The sequence below is a fragment of the Nymphaea colorata genome, chromosome 2 (genome assembly GCF_008831285.2).
Source record: "Nymphaea colorata isolate Beijing-Zhang1983 chromosome 2, ASM883128v2, whole genome shotgun sequence".
NCBI lineage: Eukaryota > Viridiplantae > Streptophyta > Magnoliopsida > Nymphaeales > Nymphaeaceae > Nymphaea > Nymphaea colorata.
This window is the reverse complement of record NC_045139.1, coordinates 11754286-11779016: the sequence shown is the minus strand read 5'-3', so window position 1 is coordinate 11779016 and position 24731 is coordinate 11754286. Positions and strand designations below refer to the sequence as shown.

Genomic DNA, 24731 nt, shown 5'->3' with positions numbered 1-24731 from the left:
TCTCTGAGACCCCGACTCGGTGCAATTAAAACTGAATCGGTTCTATTTAACAAATCAGGCGGTATGGATCCGGGTCGACAGGACTCGACCCGATCCAAAATGAAGTCGGGCGGGCGGAAGTCGAACGGCAACGATGATTTTTTTTTTAAATCTTTATGGATCTGGGTCGGGTCAGCATGACCCGACCCAGGTCCGACCCACCCGCTCGACCGCGCGAGCGGTTTCGGGGAAGACGAAACCGCCTCCCGCCGTCGCTGCCCTAGCCTAACGGCAGAGGCGATGGGGGCGGCCGAAGATGCTTCAGACGGCCGTCCCACCGGCCGTGGGACATTTCCGGCGGTCGCCTGGCGCCGTCCGGCACCCGGCGACACCGCCGGCCACTCCTAATGGCTGGTGGGCAAGGACGCCCCGCCCCTTTTTCTTGAAGCAATAAACAGAAAACGGAAGGGGAAGGGCGTCGAGCGATCTTCATCTCCGCCTCCCGTCGCCTGAGGTTGGCGGCCGGACGACGCAAGGTGCGGTCGACGCCTGAATGCCCATCCCTCTTTCCCGTTTCCCCCTTTCCCTCTTGTTTTGTCTCTGTGGCTGCGACGAGGCGAGGAGGAACGACCGACCATCGGCCGCGCCTCTCGCACGCCTACGCCTGCAATGGAAGCCCTATTCCTTTTGCGTGAAGACAGAATGCAAAAGGGAGAAATGCGCAGAGGAATCGTGGAGTGGGCCCATAACCCATTGTTGGACCTTTGCTAGAAATCTAGATAGCGAACAAACGAAAATGCAGAAATTCGAAAGAAGCATTCATGATTCATGTGTTTCAAATAGGGTGGAAGTAGAACCTGTAGAGGCGACCGCCGACTGAATGTCGGTGGCTGTGGGAAGAACGGCTACAGTCCCCATAGAGTCGTTTCCCTGCGGAGGTAGCGGCGGTGGCAGCGGCAATGGGTTTCTCTCCTCAGCCATAGCAGCCCAGTGATGGGGACAGGCAATTTACGTATGGCTAAGGGGACCGATTACCCAGACGGTAAAAACCTTGATGTGTCTCACACCATCACAAGACACGAGTATTTATACTTAAGGTCCGAAATGGATATGAACCCATATTGACGCAGGACTATCCAGATGGGGAAATCCCAACATAGCATAGTTGGTCGAGTCGGCAGGTCAGTGAAAATAAAATTTGGTTGTAGTTGTTCCACAACTATGGGTGCTATTTTTTTGAACGAGAAACCATAACAGACGCTGCTCTCAAATTAAAAGGAATATCTCATCTTGATGCAGCTTTAAACTTCAAAAAAATAAAAGGGAAAGGTCTTCACCCTTTCATCCGAGTAGTGGGGTTCTCTACCGCTCACTTGCAAACGAAGTCTACTTGCTAATACATTTTTGTGCCATCAAAAGACACATTTCCGTTTTTATTTCCTTCTTAAGTAATAAGTGAAAAAATACAAGAGTCAGCTTACTTTTCTATAATTTAATTAAACATATGTATGGATAGAAAAATAAAATATTGACAACTACCCATCTTAACGACTGTAGCCTATTGATCTATCTATTCTGACTTTCTTTGATTTTTAAAATTACATCAACTGATGACATGAGATGAGAGAGTTTGACAAACAAAAAGTAAAGTTGTTAAATTGAGTTGATATCGGTTGGATCATAGTTGGCAAAGTTGTTGTCTGACTTGGGAATCGCCCAAATCAGCTCAATCGCCTATAAATCCAGCCAAAAGTCAAAGTTTGGGCTGACTCACTCCTAACTCAGCATGACTCGTCACTACTTAGTCCTCACTCGCCCGAAATCACCTGATTCAGCTGCAATAAATATATTATGGTTAATTGAATACTTGACGAGTTGACAAGTCTACTTGCTAAGTCGACAAATAAGGCTGGACATTGGATCGAGCCGCTACTGGGTACCCTGTCTGACTTGGGCTCGGGCCGGGCTGAAAATTGGGTTTTTTGAGTCTGGCTAGAACGGAGCCAGGTTTTTGAATGTTGGGCTGGTCCAGGTTAACTCATTATCGAGCCGGGCCAGCCCATGCCCAGACTTAATGACAAGTTAACTTGTTGACCCAATAATCAAATCATCTGTTCTCAGTCCTACGTTTGCCAACTATAGCTTGGACAACCGAAACCAACATCTAGTGTTTATGGTTGGCTTTGTAATTTATTTTACAATTTCAGACAAGTGCATGCAACCGAAGGGGGAATTGCACGCTTCATATAAGGGTGTTCAACAAGGCGTGTTTGGGACGACGCTCAAAAACATCATTTGATCCCCAAAACGACATTTCGTCGTTTCCCCTCCTCAACGTCGTTTTGGGGACGTTTGGCTAAGCACGAAACCATGTTTTCATGCAGGTTTTGAATAAGTCGGTGGGGTGGTCTTTTTTCATCCAAACCCCATTTTTTGCGTGATGGGCAGAAGAGGTTCTTCTTTGTCTTCTTGTGTGTTGGGCATGATGGGCAGTTGAGAATAACCTTGTTTGGTTCTAAGATAACCATTTTTGGGCGTGATAGGAAGCCCATAAGACCAAACTCCATCCATTTTTGTTGCTGGTTTTGGCTTCTGTGGACGACAATAGGAGGAGGCCTCGCCTTTTCCGCTTCTGCTAATCTTCTATGTTCCTAAGTATCTCCATATCTCGCCTTTTTCTCTTCTGAACTGTATGCACACTGCTACAAGAGGTAAAGTGGATTGCTTGTTTTCTGTTTGAGTACTTACTGTTTCGTCACTGTTGTGCCTGATTGCAATTCTGTGTTTATGATTAGGCTTTGTACATTCTTCCTTATAGCTCTTATTTGGTATGGATACTACTTGGATTAAGTTTCGTAGTTAATCTGGTTCTGTTTTTACCTTGTTTTGGTTGTTGTATTTAATGCGAGCATGTGGTCTTGATTCTGCTTTTAGTCCTTGATGATACTATGAGGAAAAAGTTTGTCTTGACTCACTGTTTTCAAGAGACCTTTGTTTTCTGCTATATGGAGGTTGCAGATCCTTCCAATTGTCAGGAAAAAAAATCCTGCATGAAAATTTTAATGTTAATTTTATGAAAATTTTGTGAAAATACTTTGTACTAATTTTTCAAGATCTTTATTTTTGGGACCAATCTGATCTGTTGGTTTTGTCAAACTTACATTGCTGCAAGTGCATGGGATATGCAATTCGTTTTAGTGGTCTGAAGTGGCATTACGGTGTGAAATTTGACCAGTGGTAAAGTTAAAATTATAAAAAATGGGAAGGTTCAGGATGGACCATCAGAACAACATTTGAGTTTTGAAAGTTTTTTATGCCAATTTTATTATTATAGATTTTAGAGGTAGTTGTTTTTTGTTTGTAAACTTGTGGTTATATAACTTATATTTGAATTCCATGTTCATGTTTTTAGTTCCAGTCAACCGTCTAATAGCCATAAGTAAGAATAAAAAATTCAGAGTGAAAGAAAGTGCAGCTAAACATGGAAGAATACTTCATAACAATGCAAAATGAGAACATGTCATATCCTATCTTGGCAGCGAGTTGGTGGGGTTGGTAAACTCAGGTTCATTTGTGTTCTAAACTAAAATTAGGAAAAAGATCTCCATCATAAAATTAGTTCTGCTCATAAAGGCAGAAAAGTAGTTGGTAGGAGAAAATCTGTTATTGCTAATTCGTGGTATTTGGGTATTGCTTCTCAAGGTATTAACAGGCCCACTGTTTGAAAAGCAGATAAGTGCAATTCCATTTGGAAGGCCAACTCGAACAAGGATTTGAAACTGGAGATAATTGAATGTGTTTGCATAAACTAGGCCAAATATTAATTTCTTAATGGAACTTAACTCTAGATTTCAATATGACTTATTATTAGTGAATATGACAAACTTGTTTTCATTTTGTTGTTTCTAAATTTTATTTAGTTCAGATGAAGCTTACGCATCACGATTCACTTATAGGTTTGATGTGATAACAGCATGATTAACCAATACCATAGTAATTAGGGGGTCCTCCAAACCATTGAACCTGTGACACGTGAAGTGGCGATGCAAGTTTATCTGCTGACATATAGATATTCTCTTGACCACTTGTTCTTGCTTGACATTAGTAGATCGATCTTATGAACTTACTTGTAATAGTGAAGTTAAGGAGCAGGAAGCTTCATGTTTAATCTTTTACTAGATTTAATGATTCATCTCATAATGTAGTATTCGCCATGAATGAAATTTTGTGCTCGTAAATTCTTTTATGTTTTTTTTCAACTTAGGTTACAGATTGTAGATTGCTATTCAGATCCTCTTTTCTTCAGTCACACTCAAGAGCATGTCAAGGACCATAATAACTTTTCTTTGTAGCTTTTGCACTCACTCCTTTTGTAGCCTTCTGAATAGACAAAAGATACGGATGTAACTCTCTTTGTCACGAGGTTCTGGACAAGCTGTATATTGGTGCCACTTTATGTCATTTGAGAAGGCTGTTTAGACACAAAAACATGCTAATAAATGCTTGATGTTTCTGTTGCTTCAGTGCTTCCTTTGACTCGACCATCAAGCTGTGGGATGTGGAGAGAGGTAGCCTTTTGTACAGCTTGAATGCAGGTAATTACTCCTCTCAAAGCCTTCTTCCTTTTGGTTTTTCGAGTGTGATGACGTGCAAATCTGTGGTTGTTATGTGATGGTTAACTTGGTATTCACTTGCAAATGACAGAGATCCTGTATACTTGCATTTAATCCAAATGGGGGGTATCTAGCCAGTGGATCATAGGATAACAATGTTTACATATCTGGTCAGTAAAAGACGGCATGGTTGTCAAGACGTGCCAAGGGAATGGAGGCATCTTCGAGGTGTGCTGGAACAAGGAAGGTCATAAGGTTGCTGCATGCTTTTCCAACAATACAGTCTCTCTTAGATTTCAAAATGTGAACTCAAAGTTGTTAGATACTATTGATCATAATAAGAATTTAGATAACTGGCTGTTCAAGTTTGGGGGTTCAATGGATGTCTACGACTCTACATGCTTTTGGCAACTGTAGATAAGTCTGACTGTCGCTAATGTTTCCCCATGGCAGCTCATGGCTGGGTTGGGGCTGATGCTCTGAGAAAACATTGGTGCGATTTGCCCCACCATGTGACTTGTTACTAAAAATATTTTATGCTAAGGTTATTTGCTCGTAAGTTGTAATCGTCTTAACAATGTTCTCTATAGTTGGTGCTGTTTGTATTAAAAAGGGAAAAAGCAAAAGAACTTTGATGTTTCACTGTTTAGGATAACTGTTTTTCAAGTACCATTCAGCTGAAAACTCTTTTTCAAAAGAACCTTCAAATCTAATTTTTTGGTCATCTAAACAAAAACCAGGTTTTCATTTTAGAAAACCTGGTTTTTGTCATGACCCAAACAATAGAAGCAGATTTTTCAAAACTCTTTAAACAAATTGGTGTTACAAAACTAGGTTTTGACAATAACCATTTTCTGAAGAGGTATATCTAAACAAGGCCTAAATGTAAACTCAAGTTTGTAAACAAGTCGAGATTGAGTTACATAAACTCGACTCGATTAAACAAGTAGACTTGTGTAACTTCAGCGTTTGGATACTTATCTTAGACTCATATGCCATGAAACCACCAAAAGCACTTATGCAAATTAGCATACACTATCTCTCTCTCTCCCTCTCCCTCTCTCTCAGTTACATGTGATTTGTTTGAACTTTAATGGAACAAGTCAAGCTAGAACTCCAACATATTCTATTGAGTCGAGCTCGAGCTGACATTATACAATACCAGAGTTGTGCTAAGCACAAGCCGGCTCAGCTCAAGCTTGAATTCAAGAAAACAGCTATAGAGGGAAGGATGCACCAGCTGCACGCCCCCACCCCACCCCCCCCACAACTTCTTTATTGCAAAAAAAATCTATAATAAAGTGGAGAAATGGAGGCTGGAAAGCCCGTAGAACAGAAAAGGCTATACAAGCAAATTAAGGGCCAGCCCTCAAGAAGACCATTATTCTGTAAACATTTATGAGCTCTGTAAAAGTCCGTATAAAAAAATTGAAGGCCAGTCCTCAAGAAGACCACCATTCTGTGAACACTTCTGAGCTTTGATCTTAGAAGCAGCTTGAACAGGTCAATGGATGGAGACTTTTTGCTGAATTGGAAGTGATATCTGGAACCAAACTTGAGCTGCGAAGCAGACAACGGGGAATCAACGCGAAGCATGTGGGACAACTCCCTCTGCACGCTATCATTACTCCATTGGATGAGGATGCTTCTATCACTAACCAGAATGAAGAAACAGTAAGCTTCTATGCCAACAGCCACCTAACAACCCGGCTAGAGGCAGTCATGAAGGATTCAGAGAGATGACACCATTGAAACAACCCATGGAGATGACGTCCACTAACATCTGTAATAAGGGAGCAGTAGGAGCAGAACTAGATATTTATGTTAAAATTTAAGGATTAGCTCTAATGTAAGTATACATATATGTTTTTATATTTAACATCATATACCTTAAACTCCTAGTAATTTGATATATGATTTGTATATATAACTATATGTATGTATGCATAAGTCTTTTTGTATTTATTTTCTACTTATTTTTCATGCATTTTTCTAAACTTTTTTTATTTCCTTTTTATTTGCAAAAAGGAAGTGGCTGTTGGTTGCTCCCAACAGCTAGAAATCTAGCCGTTGGAGTTGCTCAACGGCTATTTCTTTTTCTCCTTCTTCCTTTCTTTCTTCTATAAATAAGGGACTTGAGGTTTGTTTTTGTGTATTATTGAGATTAAATATAAGTTCTCACCTCTAGTTTGAGGTTTCTCCTTGTGTGATTTCTTGAAATGGTTGGTATCTTCAAGAGTGTAGTTATTGAAGTGTTTCTATCATTAAGTTCAAACATGATTTACATGGTATCAGAGCCATGGTTTGACTCTTCATTTGTTGATTTTCAAAGTCTTGAAAAATTAGTTCTACCTATTCGTAACTGTGAAGCACACCAATTGTTTGACAAAAAAATTGATTGTTGTTTTGCACAAGAGGAGCTGTCTTCTTGCTGATCTTTTGGTGGCTATTTTTCGTGGATATCTCGCTGACTGTTGTTTTGGCGCTGTCACAAGCTTGTATCTTGCTATTTCATGGTTTATTTGGGTGCTGCTTCAAGTTCTTTTATTACTGTTTTTTGTGGATGTTTTCATCTTAGTGCTACCTCAACATCTCTACATCTATACAAGGTACACGTAAAATAATGGATGAGAAAACTATTTTCCTTCTTCTCCCTAAACTTACTTCATCTAATTATGTTTAATGGGCAAGAACTATAGAACACTTCATTAGAAGTAGAGGATTGTGGGGACTTGTTGAAGGGTAAAAGTGAATCAAAAGTAGTTTTAACCAAAACCATAGATGAAAAAACCCATGAACTAGATAGAATCGAAAAAGATAAGGTTGTGAATGAAGAATGGAAGACAGGACATGATGGGTCTAAAAGTGAGCTACAATTAGTCTTAACCAAATCCATAGATGGAAAAGCCCATGAACTAGATAAAATCGAAAAAGATAAGGTTGTGAATGAAGAATGGAAGACAAAACACCACAATATCATTACATTGATTCTTGCTTGTGTTGATACTACAACCATTAGTCAAATAGCAAAACACAATTTTACTCATGAAACTTCGAAATTCCTCAAAAAAACTTATACTATGAAAGATGTAGCCTACATATGCAATCTTCAAATAAAGATTGCAAGTCTTCAACAAGGAGATAAATATATTAAAGAGTATGTTGGTGAGATGGAACAACTATTGGATGAACTAACCTAATTTGAACTCGAATGGCTTGACCCAAGAGACATAGTGCTAAGAGAAAAATAAATTCAAAGGAAAAAAAATTATAAATTGTATTCTTGGTCTTAGACCAGAATATGATGGGGTCAATACTTATTTACTTCATAGACATAAAGTGTCATCCATAAATGAGATCATAGTAGAATTTCAAATAAAAGAGAATATACTTAACTTTTCTAGAGAGAATAACAAAAGTGTTCTTGCGACCCGGTGCTCATATGATAACCTATAGGCCTCCTCATTTCAATCGAAATTATGAGAATAGCAACAAAAAGATTATATGTTTTCATTACCAAGAAGAAAGACATACTAAACCTACGTGTTCTAAGTTGAGGAAATTTGATAAGAAGACAAGTGTGGCTGGAGTAATGCATGAAGAAAGTAATTATTTCGACCTAGAGAAGCTTGTAAGTGCTCTCCAACCGAATCTCATTAATGCTCTTCAACTGCTTTTCAAAGGAATGCATTCTCCAATTTTCGAAGCAATGGTGACATTTACATCATCAAGTACTCTTGCATACTTGATTTTGGAGCTTCATTTCAGATGACCCTTTGTAGTTCACTACTTACCAAATGCATTAAGAAAAAATCATGCTTTTTTGTTAAAACTGCTGATGGAACTCCTCTTGAAATCAAATGCATTGGAAATATTGATCAAAAATTTAATTTAAAAGTTTTCAAAATACCAGAAGTTAGATTTATTGTCAAACTTAACTTGAATATCTTGTCGATTTCTCAAATAACCAATCATGGACGGTGGCGGAGCCAGAAAAATTGGCTGGAGGGGCACTTGTTTAAACAAACTTAAATATGGTGAAACACTTATATATATATAAGAATAAATATTTAAAATTTCTATTTAAAAATAAAAACTTTGAAGAGGTTGATTTGCCCACACCAACCACAATGTGGCTATGCCACCTATCATGGATGTGATATTGTCTTCTTACAAAATAAATTTTTGATACAGGGTCATCTTTCCAAGAAGACGATTGGGAAAGGTTTTAAGAAAAATTATCTCTACTATGTTGATTATTTGGATCTTTCCAACCCTACTTGCAACGTTGTCAAGAAAAGTGACATTCAAATTTGGCATCAAAGATTTGGATATTCAAGTTTAGGAAAAATGTTTTGTATCCCATTTTAGAAGAGAAATGTAAAGAAATGATTTCTTGTGATGATTGTATTAAAGCTAAAATTAAGGGTTTACCTTTTGGCAATAGAAGTTTTGCTGCAAAAGAACCCTTTGAATTAGTGCATTCGGATATATGGGGACCCACTCCTATCATGTCTAAAGGTCGTTTGTTATATTATGTTATTTTGTGGAACTTTCATCTAACAATATGTTCTTATTGGCTATTCCAAAACTCAAAAATGATATAGATACTATGACATTGGAAAAGATAAAATGTATGTTTCAAGAAATGTGATATTTTTAAAAGAAAAAAATGACTTTGATGCAAATGAACCCAAGAAGATGACTATTTTTTCTTATAGATAAAAGATGATGATGATGTTTTACACTCTTCATACATGATGCTTTGAATGAGATTAATAACATTTTTTTTATAATAGACCACCAAGAAAAGTTATAGTTTATACGAGAAGGTCTTAAAAAAACACCCAAGAGTCTCAACCTACTCTTAGGAGAACTCAAAGAGATAGTAATCCACCTCAAAAATTTGTCTCCTACAAGTCTTTTTCCCCAAAACATAGGGCTTGCATATTAGCTATTCACTCCTTTGATGAATCTTCATCCTATCTTGAAGCCAAGACTAACCCACGTTGGATTGAAGCTAGGAATAATGAACTTAGATCCCTTGAAGCTAATAAAACTTGGGACATTGTTTCTCTTCATATAGGGAAAAAGACAATATGATGTAGATGAGTACATAAAGTTAAGTTAAAACTAAAAGTGATGATCACTGCAAACGTATGAAGCTAGATTAGTTGTTAAAGGGTATGCTCAAGAATATGACATAGATTACGAGGAGATCTTTGCTTCTGTTGCTAGAATGACATCAATTAGGACTCTAATAGCCATTGCCGCCATCAAGCAATGGTCCATATATCAAATGGATGTCAAGAATGCTTTTTTGAATGGTTACTTAAATGAAGAGGTGTACATAGACTCACCCCCTGGCTTGATTTACATGAAGGAAAAGTTCTCCATCTTAGAAAGGCACTATATGACTTGAAATAAGCTCCAAAAGTTTGGTTTGATATGTTTAGCAATGTTATGTTTAAACAATGTTTGAAATCATATTATTCTGATACTACTATGTTTGTTAAAAATACTGTTATAGGTATAATTGTGTTGCTTTTATATGTAGATGATATGATTATTACAAATAATGATGCCAACAGAATTATACAGATAAAAAATTTCTTAATGAATGAATTTAAAATGACTTATTTGGGTAACATAACATATTTTCTTGGTATTGAAGTAACTTATAGTAGAAGAGGATACTTACTCTCACAAATGAAGTTTATCAATAATATTATAAACATATCAAGAATCACTGATGACAAGGTGGTCGACACTCTTGAAGCTTTAAGAGTAAAATGAAGATTGATGATAGAGAAATTTTAGAAAACCCCACACTCTTTCATCAATTAGTTGGATCTCTCACATATCTATCCATCACAAGGCCTAACATATCTTATGTTGTACATGTCATAAGTCAATTTCAACAAAGACCTACTTCTATACACATGGAAGTTGCATTCAGAATTGTATGATATGTCAAACATACTATCACTAAGGGACTTTTTCTATCATCCTCATCTAATTTGAATATGACTGCTTATACTGATGCTGATTGGAGTGGAGATCCTAACAATAAGCATTCTACCATCGGTTTTTGTGTTTTTTAAAGTGACTCTTTTATTTCTTAGAGGTGCAAAAAACAAAATAAAGTCTCTCTATTTTCAATTGAGACAGAGTATCGTGCTATGACTACTACCACTATAGAGATTGTATGGTTAAAAAGTTTATTAAATGACATAGGAATTGACATGACCGAAGCCACTAAGCTCTGCTGCGACAATAAAAGCACCATCTACATTGCTAGCAATCATACTTTTCATGAAATGACAAAACATATTGAAATAGATTATCACTATGTGAGAAAAGAATATCTTAGCTGAATAATTGACATATCTTTTGTTCCTTCAGAATATCAACTTGGAGATTTTTTCACCAAGGCACTTGGTGTAGCAAGATTTTAGTTTCTTCTTAGCAAATTTTCGGTGATCACGTTGTAAGTTTAAGGTAGTGGGGTGTTAGAATTTAAGGATTAGCTCTAATGTAAGTATACATGCATGTTTTTATATTTACTATCGTATATCTTAAACTCTTAGTATGATGTATGATTTGTCTATATAACTATATGTGTGTATGCATAGGTCTTTTTGTATTTATTTTCTTTTCATTGTTCATGCATTTTTCTAAACTTTTTTTTATTTCCCTTTTTATTGAAAGAAAGAAATAGTTGTTGGTTGTTATCAACGGCTAGAAATCTAGTTGTTGGAACCCTTGCTTAGTGTGAGCTTTAAGGCCTCTTTTGTGTATTATTTGAGATTAAATACAAGTTTCTCACCTCTAGTTTGAGGTTTCTCCTTGTGTGATTTTTGGAGTGGTTAGTATTTTGAAGAGTGTGATTCTTGAAGTGTTTCTATCATTAAGTTCAAGCCTGATTTACAATTTATTTGTGCCTATTTGGTCCAATTGCAGACTCCCAAGGGGACCCCAAATCTGAAGCCAAACCTTGATTAGTTGTTCATCCTTGTCCTTCCACTGAAGATGAAGGGTAGGCTCTTTGCATAATTTCCAAGCCTGTGATGAGGGGCACAGTGATAGATTCTGCTCTTCATGCTTAACGGTATTACGTAGCCTCTAGATAAACAAGACGATTATGTGATAACAATCTTTCCAGCATCGCAGCAACTTCTTGTTGCCTAACCTTTTGCGTTGCCACCATTTTGAGGCCAACAACTAAGCCAGACGATGGGATTTTCCTTACTTCAACCCGGTTGAGTATATCCTTCTAGATATTTTTGGCCACACGACATTGAAAGAAAAAGGTGGCATTCATCTTCCGTGTGATTGTTGCAAAGAACACAGCAAGAAGCAATATGGAACCCAAGCTTGATCATCCTAGAATCAAGGAGGAGGTGCCCTTCACAACTGATATACAACGTCCATCTAGCGCAAGGAAGTCCATTCACTTTCCAAATGAGGGAATGCCAATCAGTTTTGAGACCTTTACTTCTGATGGCCTCCCACAAACTCCTGAAAATATTTTGCTCACCATCAAGATCCCACACTAAGACATCAGCACTGGCTTCCAACAGCTCAAGCTTGAATTCACTCATGTACATTCATAACAGAAAAAAAAAAAAACACACGCTCAAATTTGGTCTTTTTTTATCTAACTGTTGAAAGAAATCAAAGCCCAAGCATGTTTTTTGCATTCTATCAAAACTTGAGCATATATTTACAAAATTTTCAACTGGTCCTAACTGTGGCAAAACATTGCCTCCTCCAGAAGAAACATTCAAACCATAATGCCTTTTTGTTTCCTCAGTCAAAAAAAGCGACATACACTGTGAAGCTAACAAATTTCCTCAACCATGTGTAACAAGAAACATAGGTTTGGAAAAGAAATGGAAGCGGCTTTCAGTATGAATTCATGAGTCATGTCAATTTCATGGCAAAATCCATTCTAGCTCCTTCATGTCCCAGGAGTAACTTTTCCTACTGCCCATAGCGGAAAAAATAAAGGCATAAGAGCCACCTAGCACAAGGATGAGAAAGCGCCTTCAAAAGTATGGGACAGCTAGCATTGCCAGTTGGGTGGTCATGCGGGTGAGAGTCTCATCAGTCATCCGCTATTTGATTCCTGTAGGTGCTAAATTTCTTAACTACAGACAATCCCAAGCATAGAAGTCTAGTTGATGAGTGTACTGCAAACCTAACTAAGTCCTAAAATAACACTGGATATTGGGAGCAAGGAAGAGGGGGCTTTGGCCTCTCACTCGGGCCGTAGGTTCCCTCTCTCACCCAACAATCATTCTTCTTTATTGAGAAATGGAGACCGTGTCAAAAGTTTTGGAACAAGGGGCACGCTTTCCGGTGATTCATTGTGCTATCATAAAAATTCTACATGGCGAAATCACATTCATACGGGTCAAAACTGCAAAATGTGATTGTTAAACAAGGGAGACCCTTTAGACTTTTAGACAGTTGAGTTGGTGTCAAAATGTCTTTCATGTCATCACACATATACGGTTAAACACAGAGAGACGCTTATACTTATACTTCTGATATTATTAATCTCTATACAAGGGTGAATGGAGCAAAGTCGTCTTCTATAAATGAAAAAAACTTGAACTTTCACAGTCGTGGAGATTTGAAATCATTGATTGACAGGACCGACGACTTGCACAAAATACTTGCGCATGAGCCGGAATTTCTCAGACGATTGAAATATAGATGTCAAAAAATGACCAATGCCAAAACTAAGGGCATCTGAATAGCACTTCAAAACTAGTTCCCAGTTTTCGAAGTGTTTTAGTGCCACCAAAACTGAATTTGAGGAAAACTCAGTTTTGACAAAAGCCACAAAACCTGATTTTGAACACTCTCAAGTTATTGTTCTAGGTGAGCAGGAGGCTAATCCACAGCCAGAGCGAAAAACCTCCTCCCTTCCTCCCATTCCCCTAGGAGATCTATGCTGCTTTGGGTGGTCTCGGAGTAACAACTCTGCTATGCTTCAACTTGTATATTAATACATCGTTTTTGCAACACAAAGAGATGACACCACAGGAGTTTGAAACAAAAATTGACCACCTACCAGCCCCCCTTCCTGTCCACTGAGCCAAGCCCTTCAAGGATTAAAAAAAAAAAAACAAATTCTGGATAGATCAACCAAACAAATTTATTTTCATGAGCTTTCACAAAACTGGGTTACATAAAAAGTGTCCAAATGCCCCTTAAAACTGGGGAGGACTTTGTTAGGGTCCAGGTACAGCGAGGATGTGGGACTTAGTTTCTCCAGCCTTCCATAAGAAAGAATAAACAAATAAATGAGGGGAAGATTTTAAATGAAGTTCAGATTGCACTTCTCAACTAGGATTACACTAGAAGTTCCAAAAGGCACGGCCAAAAAATGCTCTTAGAATGAACAACAAATGGATTTATTTACTTTACAGCACAAAGATGATGATTATCATCATCAACTTTAAAATGATCTAAATGGGTTATATACCTTATGGTGAGAACAATGATTCACAGCTCAGCCTGTTGAGCATTATAGGACACAGCAACAAAAATGCAAACTGCAAACACATCATCTTCTCCACCAATCTTCTATCTTCAACCTTGCACTACGATGCATTGCAAGCTTGACAGCAGGCACCTTATGCCTTACTTCCTTCCACAACATATTCACAGCATCGTCCTTCTTCAGAGGGTACTGAAACTCAAAATGATGGGAGATTTCCTTCAACTGTCTCCACATCTCAGTCCATCTTTCTTTTGAGATCTTATTGAGCTCCTGCAGCAAGTAATTGGGCTGCAATGCTTCTTTGACGGAGAAAAAAAGCGAGAAGTTTCGGTAATCAAGTACATCTTCATATGGGAGCTCAATCAAGTCGCTGACAATAACAGGGACACAATGGCTAACAATTGCATCAAAAAGGCGACAAGATGAAGGGGTATCACCAGCTGGATGCAGACAGAACTTTGATGACCGCATGCCTTTCGTGGACTGGTATTAAGAACAAAAAGAACGAATGAGTCAGTGTTCATAAATATTAAAACATTACAAAGGGTTTCTAAATTTAACTTTATCAGCACAAAGGCACAGTTTGCATGTGGATACAGACATATATATAGGACCATCCAATTAGAGAGACAACCCATGGTTGTCATTGCCAGCTATTTTTCACAAATCCAACCTCATTAAACTAGGTCAGAATGTTCCAATCTATAAGTTTTGAACATATAGATGGCCAAACTGGAAAAGAGCCATTAAAGATGGACAGAAACATCCACGGACCAACATGCATCATCAGAAGCAGTTAGCAACTTTGCATATAACCAGAACTTTAATTCCCACAGCTAAAAGCAAGATGCAGAAACGAGAAGTAAAGAGTGGAAGAATTTTTCTCAACTACAAATATTCATGAGAAGAATCAAACAATCATGAAGCCATTATCAGCAAATGTCATGTGTATAATGTACAAAAAAATGAAAAACTTACTAGTCAAATTTGAATCAGTACATGATTAAGACAACAATCAAAATGCACCATCCATCTGGTGTCCTGGTACTTGAGGGATTAGGTGTAGCTAAAGACAGAAAGCTTTATACACTGGACTGTCTAGAATATTCACAAATGATTGCATGACTAAGACCCTGCAACCAAGATGCACCATCGATCTGGTGAACTAGTACTAAGGCATCACTAGCGGGATATAGAGTAGAAAAAGATTACAACTTTCTCTGGCTGATTGTCTTCCTGTCACATGGATCCCAATGAACAGTCAGATCACAAATGAGTTACATGAGTAGGGATCTGCAGTCAAGATGCACCACCCATCTGGTGGTGAACGTGAGGCAGCATCAGCCATCAAGAATTACAGCCCAAGCATAGCCAGTTTCCAGCTCTTAGTAGTAGTAAAAAACAAGTGAAAGCAACTCCCATGCTGGCCTATTATTTGCTACAGTAAACAGGAACTGTCAAGGGAGTGCATCCAAGCCAGGTTATGTGCCATTAATAGCATAGACTAACTAAAGCCTAAACTAATGTTTTTGCATGCTGGGTATATAATTGACTCTATATTGCGAAATGTCACTTACTGTTCTTATTCCTTCTTCAGATGCAACACCTTGTTCAAAGTGCACCCCTTCATGGCCAGCTAAAATCTTCACTAATTTTGAGCGAATTCTTCCGCCCTGCCATTTTAAATTATGTGTAATGGATCAAATCAGACTAGCAATGATGTAGACTAAGCAGGCCACTGATAAACAGTTAGATCACCGTACATCTTTTCTAATTGTTCTCCCTCGGAAAAAAAGAAGAGATGGCCGAGAATTAAAAGGATCAGGAGCATCATCGTCAGTGAATGACTCAACGACATGTACATATGGTGCCACTATATCTTTCTGGAGAGAGGACAAGCTTTTGGGATAACGTCCAAAATCTGCAACAATAAGAATAGATGCATTCACCCCATCCCGCAGAAATCGAAAGGCATTTGGATGATGCATGGGGATTACATGGTCACGGCCTCCAGCTTGTTGCCAATATTTGGATTCACTCAAAATCCTTAGCACATCAGCCTGATCTATGCCATAAAAAAGTCCATAAAAAATGAGATTGCATTAAATTTACAAACAGACACTTGATTTACATCCAGAAAGGAAAAGAAAACAAAGAAAATAACTGAGAGATATTTGTCAAAAAACAAAAGAAAAATAACAGTCCAAATATTCATAATGTGGTGCCCATTGAGAATGGTCAATCTAAATAACGGAATTGGATTTAGATCCAGTCAGGCCCTGTTATGTGGTGAAAAAGCATCAAACAACAAAGAAAATCATATAAGCACTAAATTCAAAACCGCATACTGTACAACTGCTAGACACAGATGGCACACCTGCGATAATGTCATTTTTAAATTTTAAATAAAAACACAAAGATGACCATCTGCATATAAACTTCAGGATAATTGACATCAGAGTTTGAGCAATCCAAAAAATATGCCTCCTGCTGTTAGAGTAAATGAGAAACATTGAGATGGTGTCCTACCACTTGGATTGTGGAATGTGAATCTCTTTTACAGCTACCCACAACCCACCATGGAAACTAAAACCCCATATAACCATGCACAAGTAAAGTAACAGCGAAAGACCAAGCCTGTTATTTTGAACTTGTAGCTGCCAAAAAGTTTGGTGCTCTTGCAGTTCCTAACGATAAATATTTACGACTCATTTTCCAAGAAAGCTAATGCTAACCCAACTTTATGGCTTCCAATGATCAAACAGTTAATGATCACCTTTTCTTTCTTTGATCCTAGCCCGTCTATTAGTAAACCAATAGAATATGGTTTACCACTCCCTTTTTTATGAAGCCACCATCCTATTATCAATGTAATAGGTCAGGAATGGATCAGGTTACACCTAATCCTATTGATGCCCCTCTTCAGACCCTTCATCATCTTGAACAATGATGACATAAGGAGAATGGCTTTCTCCCGAGTCCCAAATTAATTCAATACCCCTGAAAACTTATTTCTACAAGGAACAACCATTTATCCTGCTTTAACTCATGAGGAAATTGAAGTTCCATTTAACAAAGGAGGGGAATACATAATGCCAACCATCAATCCCCAGTGTCTGAAATGATGCAATGTTCCCTATCTACTACAAAATGAGTTACTATAAAAAACCTGCCTACCTCAAGCTTATATCAGTCTCGATCTTGTAATAATTAAACAGAAAACCAATGGTCCATAACCATGAAATGATACACATAATAAAGAGGACCAATCACTTATTGCAGCAAAACAGGATACATTCAAGTGATTCATAGAGCCATATGGTAACACAACGCACTGCATTAATCAAATTTGCATAAGGATCAGGTGCCATTGTTCCCCATTTAATGTCTAGACAAGGCAAGCTGAAGTCCTACTTTGGACGAGGTACTATACCAAAAGACATTTATTTTAAAAGCATTAGTAGGAACAGGATCTCAATGCTGTTTGGTATGCTTAAATCCCAAGGCCTAGAAGGTCACCATCGCAACTCTCTAGGACCAATGCCATATCCACAACGTTAGGAACAGTAACACTAGTTAACGTGTACAAAATGCATGGTAGCTTGAGACCGTGTCCTTGGGGTGCATTATCGTATTGTACAAAGCATTACAATTATTAGAGATGAATCAAAACATCATAGGAAAGAAAAACAAGATGACGACAGAACATGAATCTCACATAGAATCATGCGCATCCCAACAGAAACCAGGATCAAGGTATGCTGCTCATGATGGACTGAAAGCAATCTATTGTGACGAATAGGGTAACCTGAAAGACTGAAAGAAGCCTTTGGAGCGGGACAACAAGCTGATGCAAATTATAACCAAAATACCAAGCAAGCACAGTGAACACCATCAAGATAGCTCAACAACTACACAAAAGTAGAAAGAATTGTTGGACGTGGAATACTCTAAGACTTAAAAACTGTGGGACGTGGAAGACACACTGCGAGAACTAACATTTCCTGGGTGCTTCCTTTTCCTCCCGCTATTGCGGCCGGCCTGTGATCATAGGGATAAATTGGATCGGGAAGTCTGACTTGCGACTCATACGTTAATAAGAGTAAAATTTATCAAGATAATTGTTAGTTAATATAATAAACATGTCTCTTTAAATTGAAATGTACCGCCCTCCACCCTAAGCCTTTAATATCAAAGAAATAGAGCCGAAATATGTTTCCAATTATACACGCCTTTCTCGTAAACATTCATCATATTCCTAATTTAGCTAGTGAATCACTAAAATCTTAGCCACTGAACCACTAAGATTGCAGTGCTCTAGATCCAAAGGCACACATTTTAGCCATAAATACGCCATTTGTAATCCTATAATTAGCTAATAATCAGTGAGACGGCTACTGCTTCAATAGTGCACAACAAAGTCATGTTTCCCCGAAGCAACTGCTTCGGGGATTTAACCATATATGTTCAGAATGAACAATTAATTATAAATTTATGTGCCGTTTACCCAGAACATGAAAAATCGGTTAATCAGTCGCTCACCTGTAGCTTCCGATCGACCTCCGTTTCCGGATCAGTCATGTTATGTCCGTGAGTGTTGAAGCTCAGCGACGAGAAGAACGGCACGAAGAACACGTCCGCCGACTCCGGGTCTAATACCCTCGCCGCCGCGGGCTCCTCGTCGGCATCATTGGCGCCGCCCAGGAGAGATGCCATCATCCAGTACTCGACGCTGTGCTGCTTCTTGAGGCCCGAGTTGTGTGGCCAGGGAGGCAAAGTCGGAGACGTCCAGGGGATATCCTGGTCGGGATCGGACCGGCGGATCATCCCGACGTTAAATCTACGGGGAAGATCGTACATGAAGACCCTGAGCGGGCGAGAGGTGCAGGTGGAGAGGCGGAGGGCGGGAACGGCGTCCGGAAAGAACTGCGATCTGAGGTCTATGGTTCCAAGGGCGAGGTAGAGGAAAATCAGCAACAGTGCGGAGAGGAAGAAGAAAATAGTTTTCGCTGCCATCGAGTTCCCTTCCCCCCTCCCCTCCCTCTCTCCTTCTGTCTCCAACATATACGCCCGCACGCGCACACACACACACACACACAACCTCTCTCTGTTTCACTCCATCGCCGTTCCCTCCGCAATAAATGAAGAGGGAGAAGAGAGAAGCGAGGAAGGGCGGGAGGCTATTTATGGTGCCGGGTGAACGGGAGGGTCGCTTGGCGAGCACTCTTCCAACGGCCGGCGAGTGTTTCGATTTAAGTTCTTGGGTATCCGCTGCTTGTCTGACCTTAACCCTTAATAAAGGATAATTTACAGAAATGCAAAGGGCACTCAAGACTTCTCGTTTCATCCACGTTAGGTTCCAAGTCACTAGAATTATTATTACTCAATGAATCTACTTTAATTTTGTTAGTTAGATTCATGAGAAACCACTTTAATTTTGTTAGTTAGATTCATGAGAAACTACTTTAATTTTGTAAGTTAGATTCATGAGAAACTACTTTAATTTTGTTAGTTAGATTCATGAAAAACTTAAGTGTCCCAAATGGCCTTTAAAGATTGTAGAACGAGTCCAGCTCAACTCAAACTCTCTCGATCATGTTTGACTCGAACTCAACTCGTTTGATTTATTTACAGACGAGCCTTGAATTCAACTCGGTTAAACTCAAATAAGCTTGTTGAATTTAGATTACCATTTTTGAAATTTAAAATAAAAAAATGGATCAAATTGAAAGTTGTTGGCAAACGAGCTTAAACGAGTTGAATTCAAACCGAAACTCGGATTATCAAGTCAAGTTCAAGCTGACCTTATCACAGCTTGAACGGAACATATGAGTCGAGTCGAGTTGAGCCGAACTGATTGAGCTGAACTGGTGTACAGTCCTATAAATAAAGAATCTGCACTGTGATTGAGTTACAATATAGATCATCTATTTAGAGCTCCATCCGTAGTTCAAATCAACCAGAATGGGCTGGTTTGTCCTTAATAAATAAACGGGCATACATTTAATGGAAAGGTTCCTTGAAAAAAAAAACACATATTAACATTAATGTTATGAAACTGATGTTATTAATAAACACATTTAAGCTTTTAAATATGTAACTGCCACTCCATCTTAAGAATTCAATATCTCCCTCTCTCTTTCTCTCTCTCTCTCTCTCTCTCTCTCTATATATATATATATATATATATATATATATATATATATATATATATATATATATATATATATATATATATATATATATATATATATCTGTGTGTTTATTTGACTTGTATAAACTATGTTATAATGAGATAACTTTTGTCTATACAAATCATTATTACACAATGATGGCACGAATGCAACGACTCTGCAAAAAAAATGCATCGTGAATTTAGGTGGTGAAGGCACGTTCGATCGAAAATCTACAAAATTAAAATATTATATATTATGTCAAGTTGGAACGTTAAATTAAATGGGATGAGGTATAGTCGGGAAAGTCTACGATTTACCAAAAAAAAAACAAACATTAAAACTGGTCTCCATGGACATTATTTACAAATTTCTATTATGAGGCTAGGGGTTGGATTGAAATCAAATTTGGCCTCTTATAAAAAATAAAAGGAGCTTATCTTTTTTTGGAGTTGCAGGCATCCGGTTTATGCAAAACTTTGAAGACTCATTTTAAAGCGTGGAAAAGCTTTTTTTTTACCTTTTTTTTTCTAAAAAAAAAAAAGCCCAACAGGTTGCTTTCATCTTTCCCTTTCTTTATGTGTCTCCCTCCTTTAGCCATCCAGACCCCACCAGCACAACTGCACGTGGAGTTTCGGCTCCATGCCTTTCATTATCTGCCTAATTGGCAAACTCAAGAATCATTATCAGACTCACATTGGATTTGGTCGTCTGCTTCATACCAGACCCGAATCAGTTCAAAACAAGAGCCATTACGGACTGCTATAACTTGTGAGAAGGTTTAAGGGTCCTTAGCTCCGAAGTTATTATTGGAGAGGCCATCTAAATTGCAGCGGATTTGAAGGATTATCACTCAAACCAGTGGAAGAGCAAAAAATTTTTTTATTAAGAAGCATTATTTTTGAAATTTTCATCGTTTGACAGCAAGAACAGTTCATTAGACGTTGCTCGAGTGCTCATTCTACCAAACGATCCCTAGAAAGTAAAAGTGTACAAAAAAAAAAAAAAAAAAAAAACAGACATTTGAAGCACATATACAAAATAAACAAAAAATACCCACACCAGAAATATATGTCTCCACACTGGTTCCAACCTGAGAAGGATCCACGAACAGTGACCAAACAGACAAGACCAAGTAGTTGCTTGGACGGCAAACCTTGCAGTCGTACTGCTCCCAATGTGGGTTTGGTATTTCTTCCTCGCCACGTAAAGACATTCCAAATGCACTTGCTTAGAAACAATACATTGATTAACGTCCACGCTTAGTATCGGAACAATCTAATGGATCATGTGATTTTAAAAATTTCGGATTTGATATAGGAATCATTCTTCTTGATCCCTTGAGATCTCGACGAATTTTCAGTTCCACCCTAACTTGTTGGTTGTATTATTTTAACCAGGCAACTTGGTTCCCCTGAGATCTCCTCCTCCTTTGTGTATCCAGTTTTCAATTACAATTTCTTTTTGACCTTTTTTTCTGTCTAAAGTTGTTTTGAGACCTGGTAGTTATATTGTATGTCTTTTAACTCATGCCACTGTTTATGGTCTAGAAAAGTAGTACCTATAAAAATTATGGTTGTAGACGATGTCCCCCTCAATGGCCTTCTAAACTTCTTGACTATCAAGTATTCAGGCAGAAGCTTTTTTTCATTGTTGGTTCGGCCAGCCACCAGCACATATTTGCGATTGTTGTAATTATCAAAGAAAGTTGAAGAAAAGAAGGTGGACATGAGTTCAACTAATACATGATGTGGCGACAAGTGACGTAGCACTTGTGAGTGTAGATGAACTCGAGCCCCGGCTTGGTCAGCTTGAGCTCCACTCGAACTCGAGCTCAGCTCGAACTCCTTATAGCAAGCTCGAGCTCGACTCGACTACACAAAATCGAGCTCGAACTCGACTTGTTTAACTCGTGTAATTGGTGGTGTAGATCTCCTAAATTTTTTCATGGGACCAAGATGCCCTTACCCATGATTTTTGATACATGTTAATTGTCATTGTGTTTACCAGTAGAAACGCTTTCTTTCAAATTCCTTAAATTATAGACTTTTTCTATGTTTTTGTTCTGCTTTTTTTTTTTTTTGCATGTTAGAAGCAAGATGGTTTGCTGATATCGTGTCATTGGATAAATGTTTTAAATAAAAGTCAAGTGAAAATTGTAAATTAAATTAATAATAACCATCTCTCGTTAGATATTGAACGGGTTCGATCTGCTCAGTGAACAAGATTCATAATCCAAGCTTTCAAACACAACTCATTCATGTTTATTTGCCTTCAAAGAAAGAAAGATACAGAAACATTAGCACCCAATGACTTCTGACAAAGCAAAAATGAATAATGGTAGCAATACAAACCAAGTAGTAAGCAATGACCATATGTCTTAGTCTAGACTGAGTAAAGGAAAATAAGCTCCTGATCAATTGGTGTTTATAGTTCTCCGTTAGGTTATGTTGGTTCGAACCCTCTTGCGATCTCTCCTTCGTAATCATGAGCTGCAACGTGTCCTCCTTGTAATAAATTGAAACAAAGAAAAAAGACACGTGCAATGGAAGAAGAAAATAAAATAACAAAATAACAATGAAAGAATCAAATTAATTCTATAGTTATCATAGTTAATTAATGTACTCTAACACCGTATATGTAACACCACAAAAGTTTAGCCCTGTATTAGAAATTATGAGAGATCTTAAGAGACTTATAAAGAGTGTCAGTTAAAGTAGTTGGTTGTCTTGGTTTCTAACCTTTTTCGAGTTGAAACTGAAATTACTGAGAGATGGATTGAAATCCACCATACTAGGGGTATGAGCCCAGGAGTGGATCGGGCTTCGACTACGATGGGTTGAGATATCAAAGAACCTTAGATACTCTGTTGGAGTTGAAGGTTAACCAATAAAGAGATGAAGGGGAAGAGGGAGCGAGTTTTGGATGGTTGAAATTGAGAGGAAGAGCCATTGGAGGAATACATCTGACATCTTCCATGGACACCACTTGCTTCCCAATCTTGGGCAAGCATAGTGGATCAAAGAGGAGATTGATGTCAAGAAATGGTAGAAAGTTGGATCATAAACGACTTCTTGGTAGACGATAAAAAAATAATGATATTAGAGAATGAGAGGAGTCTGTTGAAAAAGAGAGGACCAGATTGCAAGCAAAATATAAGATAAGGTGAAAAACAATATCTCTAAACAGATATGTGTATGTGATATCAAGACTATGAACAAAGAAATGAGCCGGCAGATAGAAAAATAGAAAAAACAGTCACACAAAAAACACACTAATTTACGTGGTTCGGATAGGCTGTTTGCCTTCCTACATCCACGGGAAGAACTCAGCAAGATTCTCTATTAGAAGGAACATCAAGTACAGTGAGATCAAATAAACTGAAACAAACCAATACCCATACAAACAACGCTGCTACGCAGTGACCTTCTGCCCCAAATCTGTCTCTGTCTTCTCTCTTCACAAAAATACTGAAAATCAGTAGAAAATAACTGCCCCAACTTGTTACCAACCTGCCGTTCTTCTGAAAGGATGAAGATCACATCGTTTTCTCTCTCCACCATTTGAATGTATGGAGAAACTACAACAGCTTGCGTGGAGGCTCTATTTTTTCAGCCACGACTTGAGGACTCTCCACCAAAAACGCAGCTCACAACAAAAAAGGGGAAAAACTGAAAAAAAAGAACCAACTCGAACCCTTACATAAAGTAAAAAGAACTATTTGAATAATGACACAAATGCCCACTGTTTGACTTGTATATGACCAGGTCAAAAACAAAACAACAAAACTCCACCTTTTTGGCTTGGTCATAATCCACAAAACAAAAATAAGATCAATCCTGTTCAGTATAAATGTCCCTTCTCCCTAGGACTCCAAACATGTTAACATGCACAAATCTAAGCCAAGCTCAGACAATGGTGAAATTTAGTTGTAGTGAGAGGTCTTGTCAACATGTCTGCCACATTATGTTGCGACTCTACATTTTTTAGTTGAATTTCACCATTTGCTACAAACTCCCTGATTTTATGGTATCTAACATCTATATGTTTAGTTCTTGAATGATAAACTAAATCTTTAGCTAAAAAAATTGCACTTTGACTATTACAATGTAATTTGACACCTTCCTGCATAATACCCAGTTCATTAACAAGTCCTCTTAACCAAACTGCTTCTTTGGCAGCTTCTACTGCAGCAATATACTCTGATTCAGTTGTTGATAAAGCAACAATATCCTATAATGTAACTTTCCAACTGATTGGGCGTCCACCTAGAGTAAATATGTACCTTGTTGTTGATCTTCTTTTGTCCACCAAGTCACTTGCGTAATCTAAATCAACATAGCCAATAAAAGCATCAGAAATATTTGTACCTGCCTGAAATAGTAAACCAAAATATGATGAGCCCTTCAAATATCGCAAAATCCATTTTACTGCCTACCAATGTCTTTG

The 24731-nt window shown here is 38.1% G+C and overlaps 2 protein-coding genes and 1 long non-coding RNA gene across 3 annotated transcripts in view; 1 reads left to right on the top strand and 2 right to left on the bottom strand.

Annotated features, from left to right (window-relative positions):
* The window catches only part of LOC116246667 (ATPase family AAA domain-containing protein FIGL1), a 41183-nt gene extending 40169 nt beyond the window's left edge, over window positions 1-1014 (bottom strand). The window contains exon 1 of the mRNA XM_031618486.2: window positions 837-1014. The gene's annotated coding sequence lies outside the window, so the exon portion shown is untranslated. The remainder of the gene's footprint in view (window positions 1-836) is intronic.
* A 1463-nt stretch (window positions 1015-2477) lies between these two features.
* LOC116246686 (uncharacterized) lies at window positions 2478-4777 on the top strand. The gene is made up of 3 exons (XR_004170743.1): window positions 2478-2690; window positions 4504-4574; window positions 4684-4777. It is a non-coding gene; the product is annotated as an uncharacterized LOC116246686 (long non-coding RNA).
* Window positions 4778-13910: 9133 nt separating this feature from the next.
* Window positions 13911-19314, bottom strand: LOC116248935 (probable arabinosyltransferase ARAD1). The gene is made up of 4 exons (XM_031621974.2): window positions 18652-19314; window positions 15873-16169; window positions 15687-15782; window positions 13911-14592 (listed from the first exon to the last, which is right to left on the bottom strand). Exons 1-4 carry the CDS (start codon window positions 19171-19173, stop codon window positions 14173-14175), a joined length of 1335 nt encoding a protein of 444 aa, XP_031477834.1. The 5' UTR covers window positions 19174-19314; the 3' UTR covers window positions 13911-14172.
* Between the last annotated feature and the right edge of the window lie 5417 nt (window positions 19315-24731).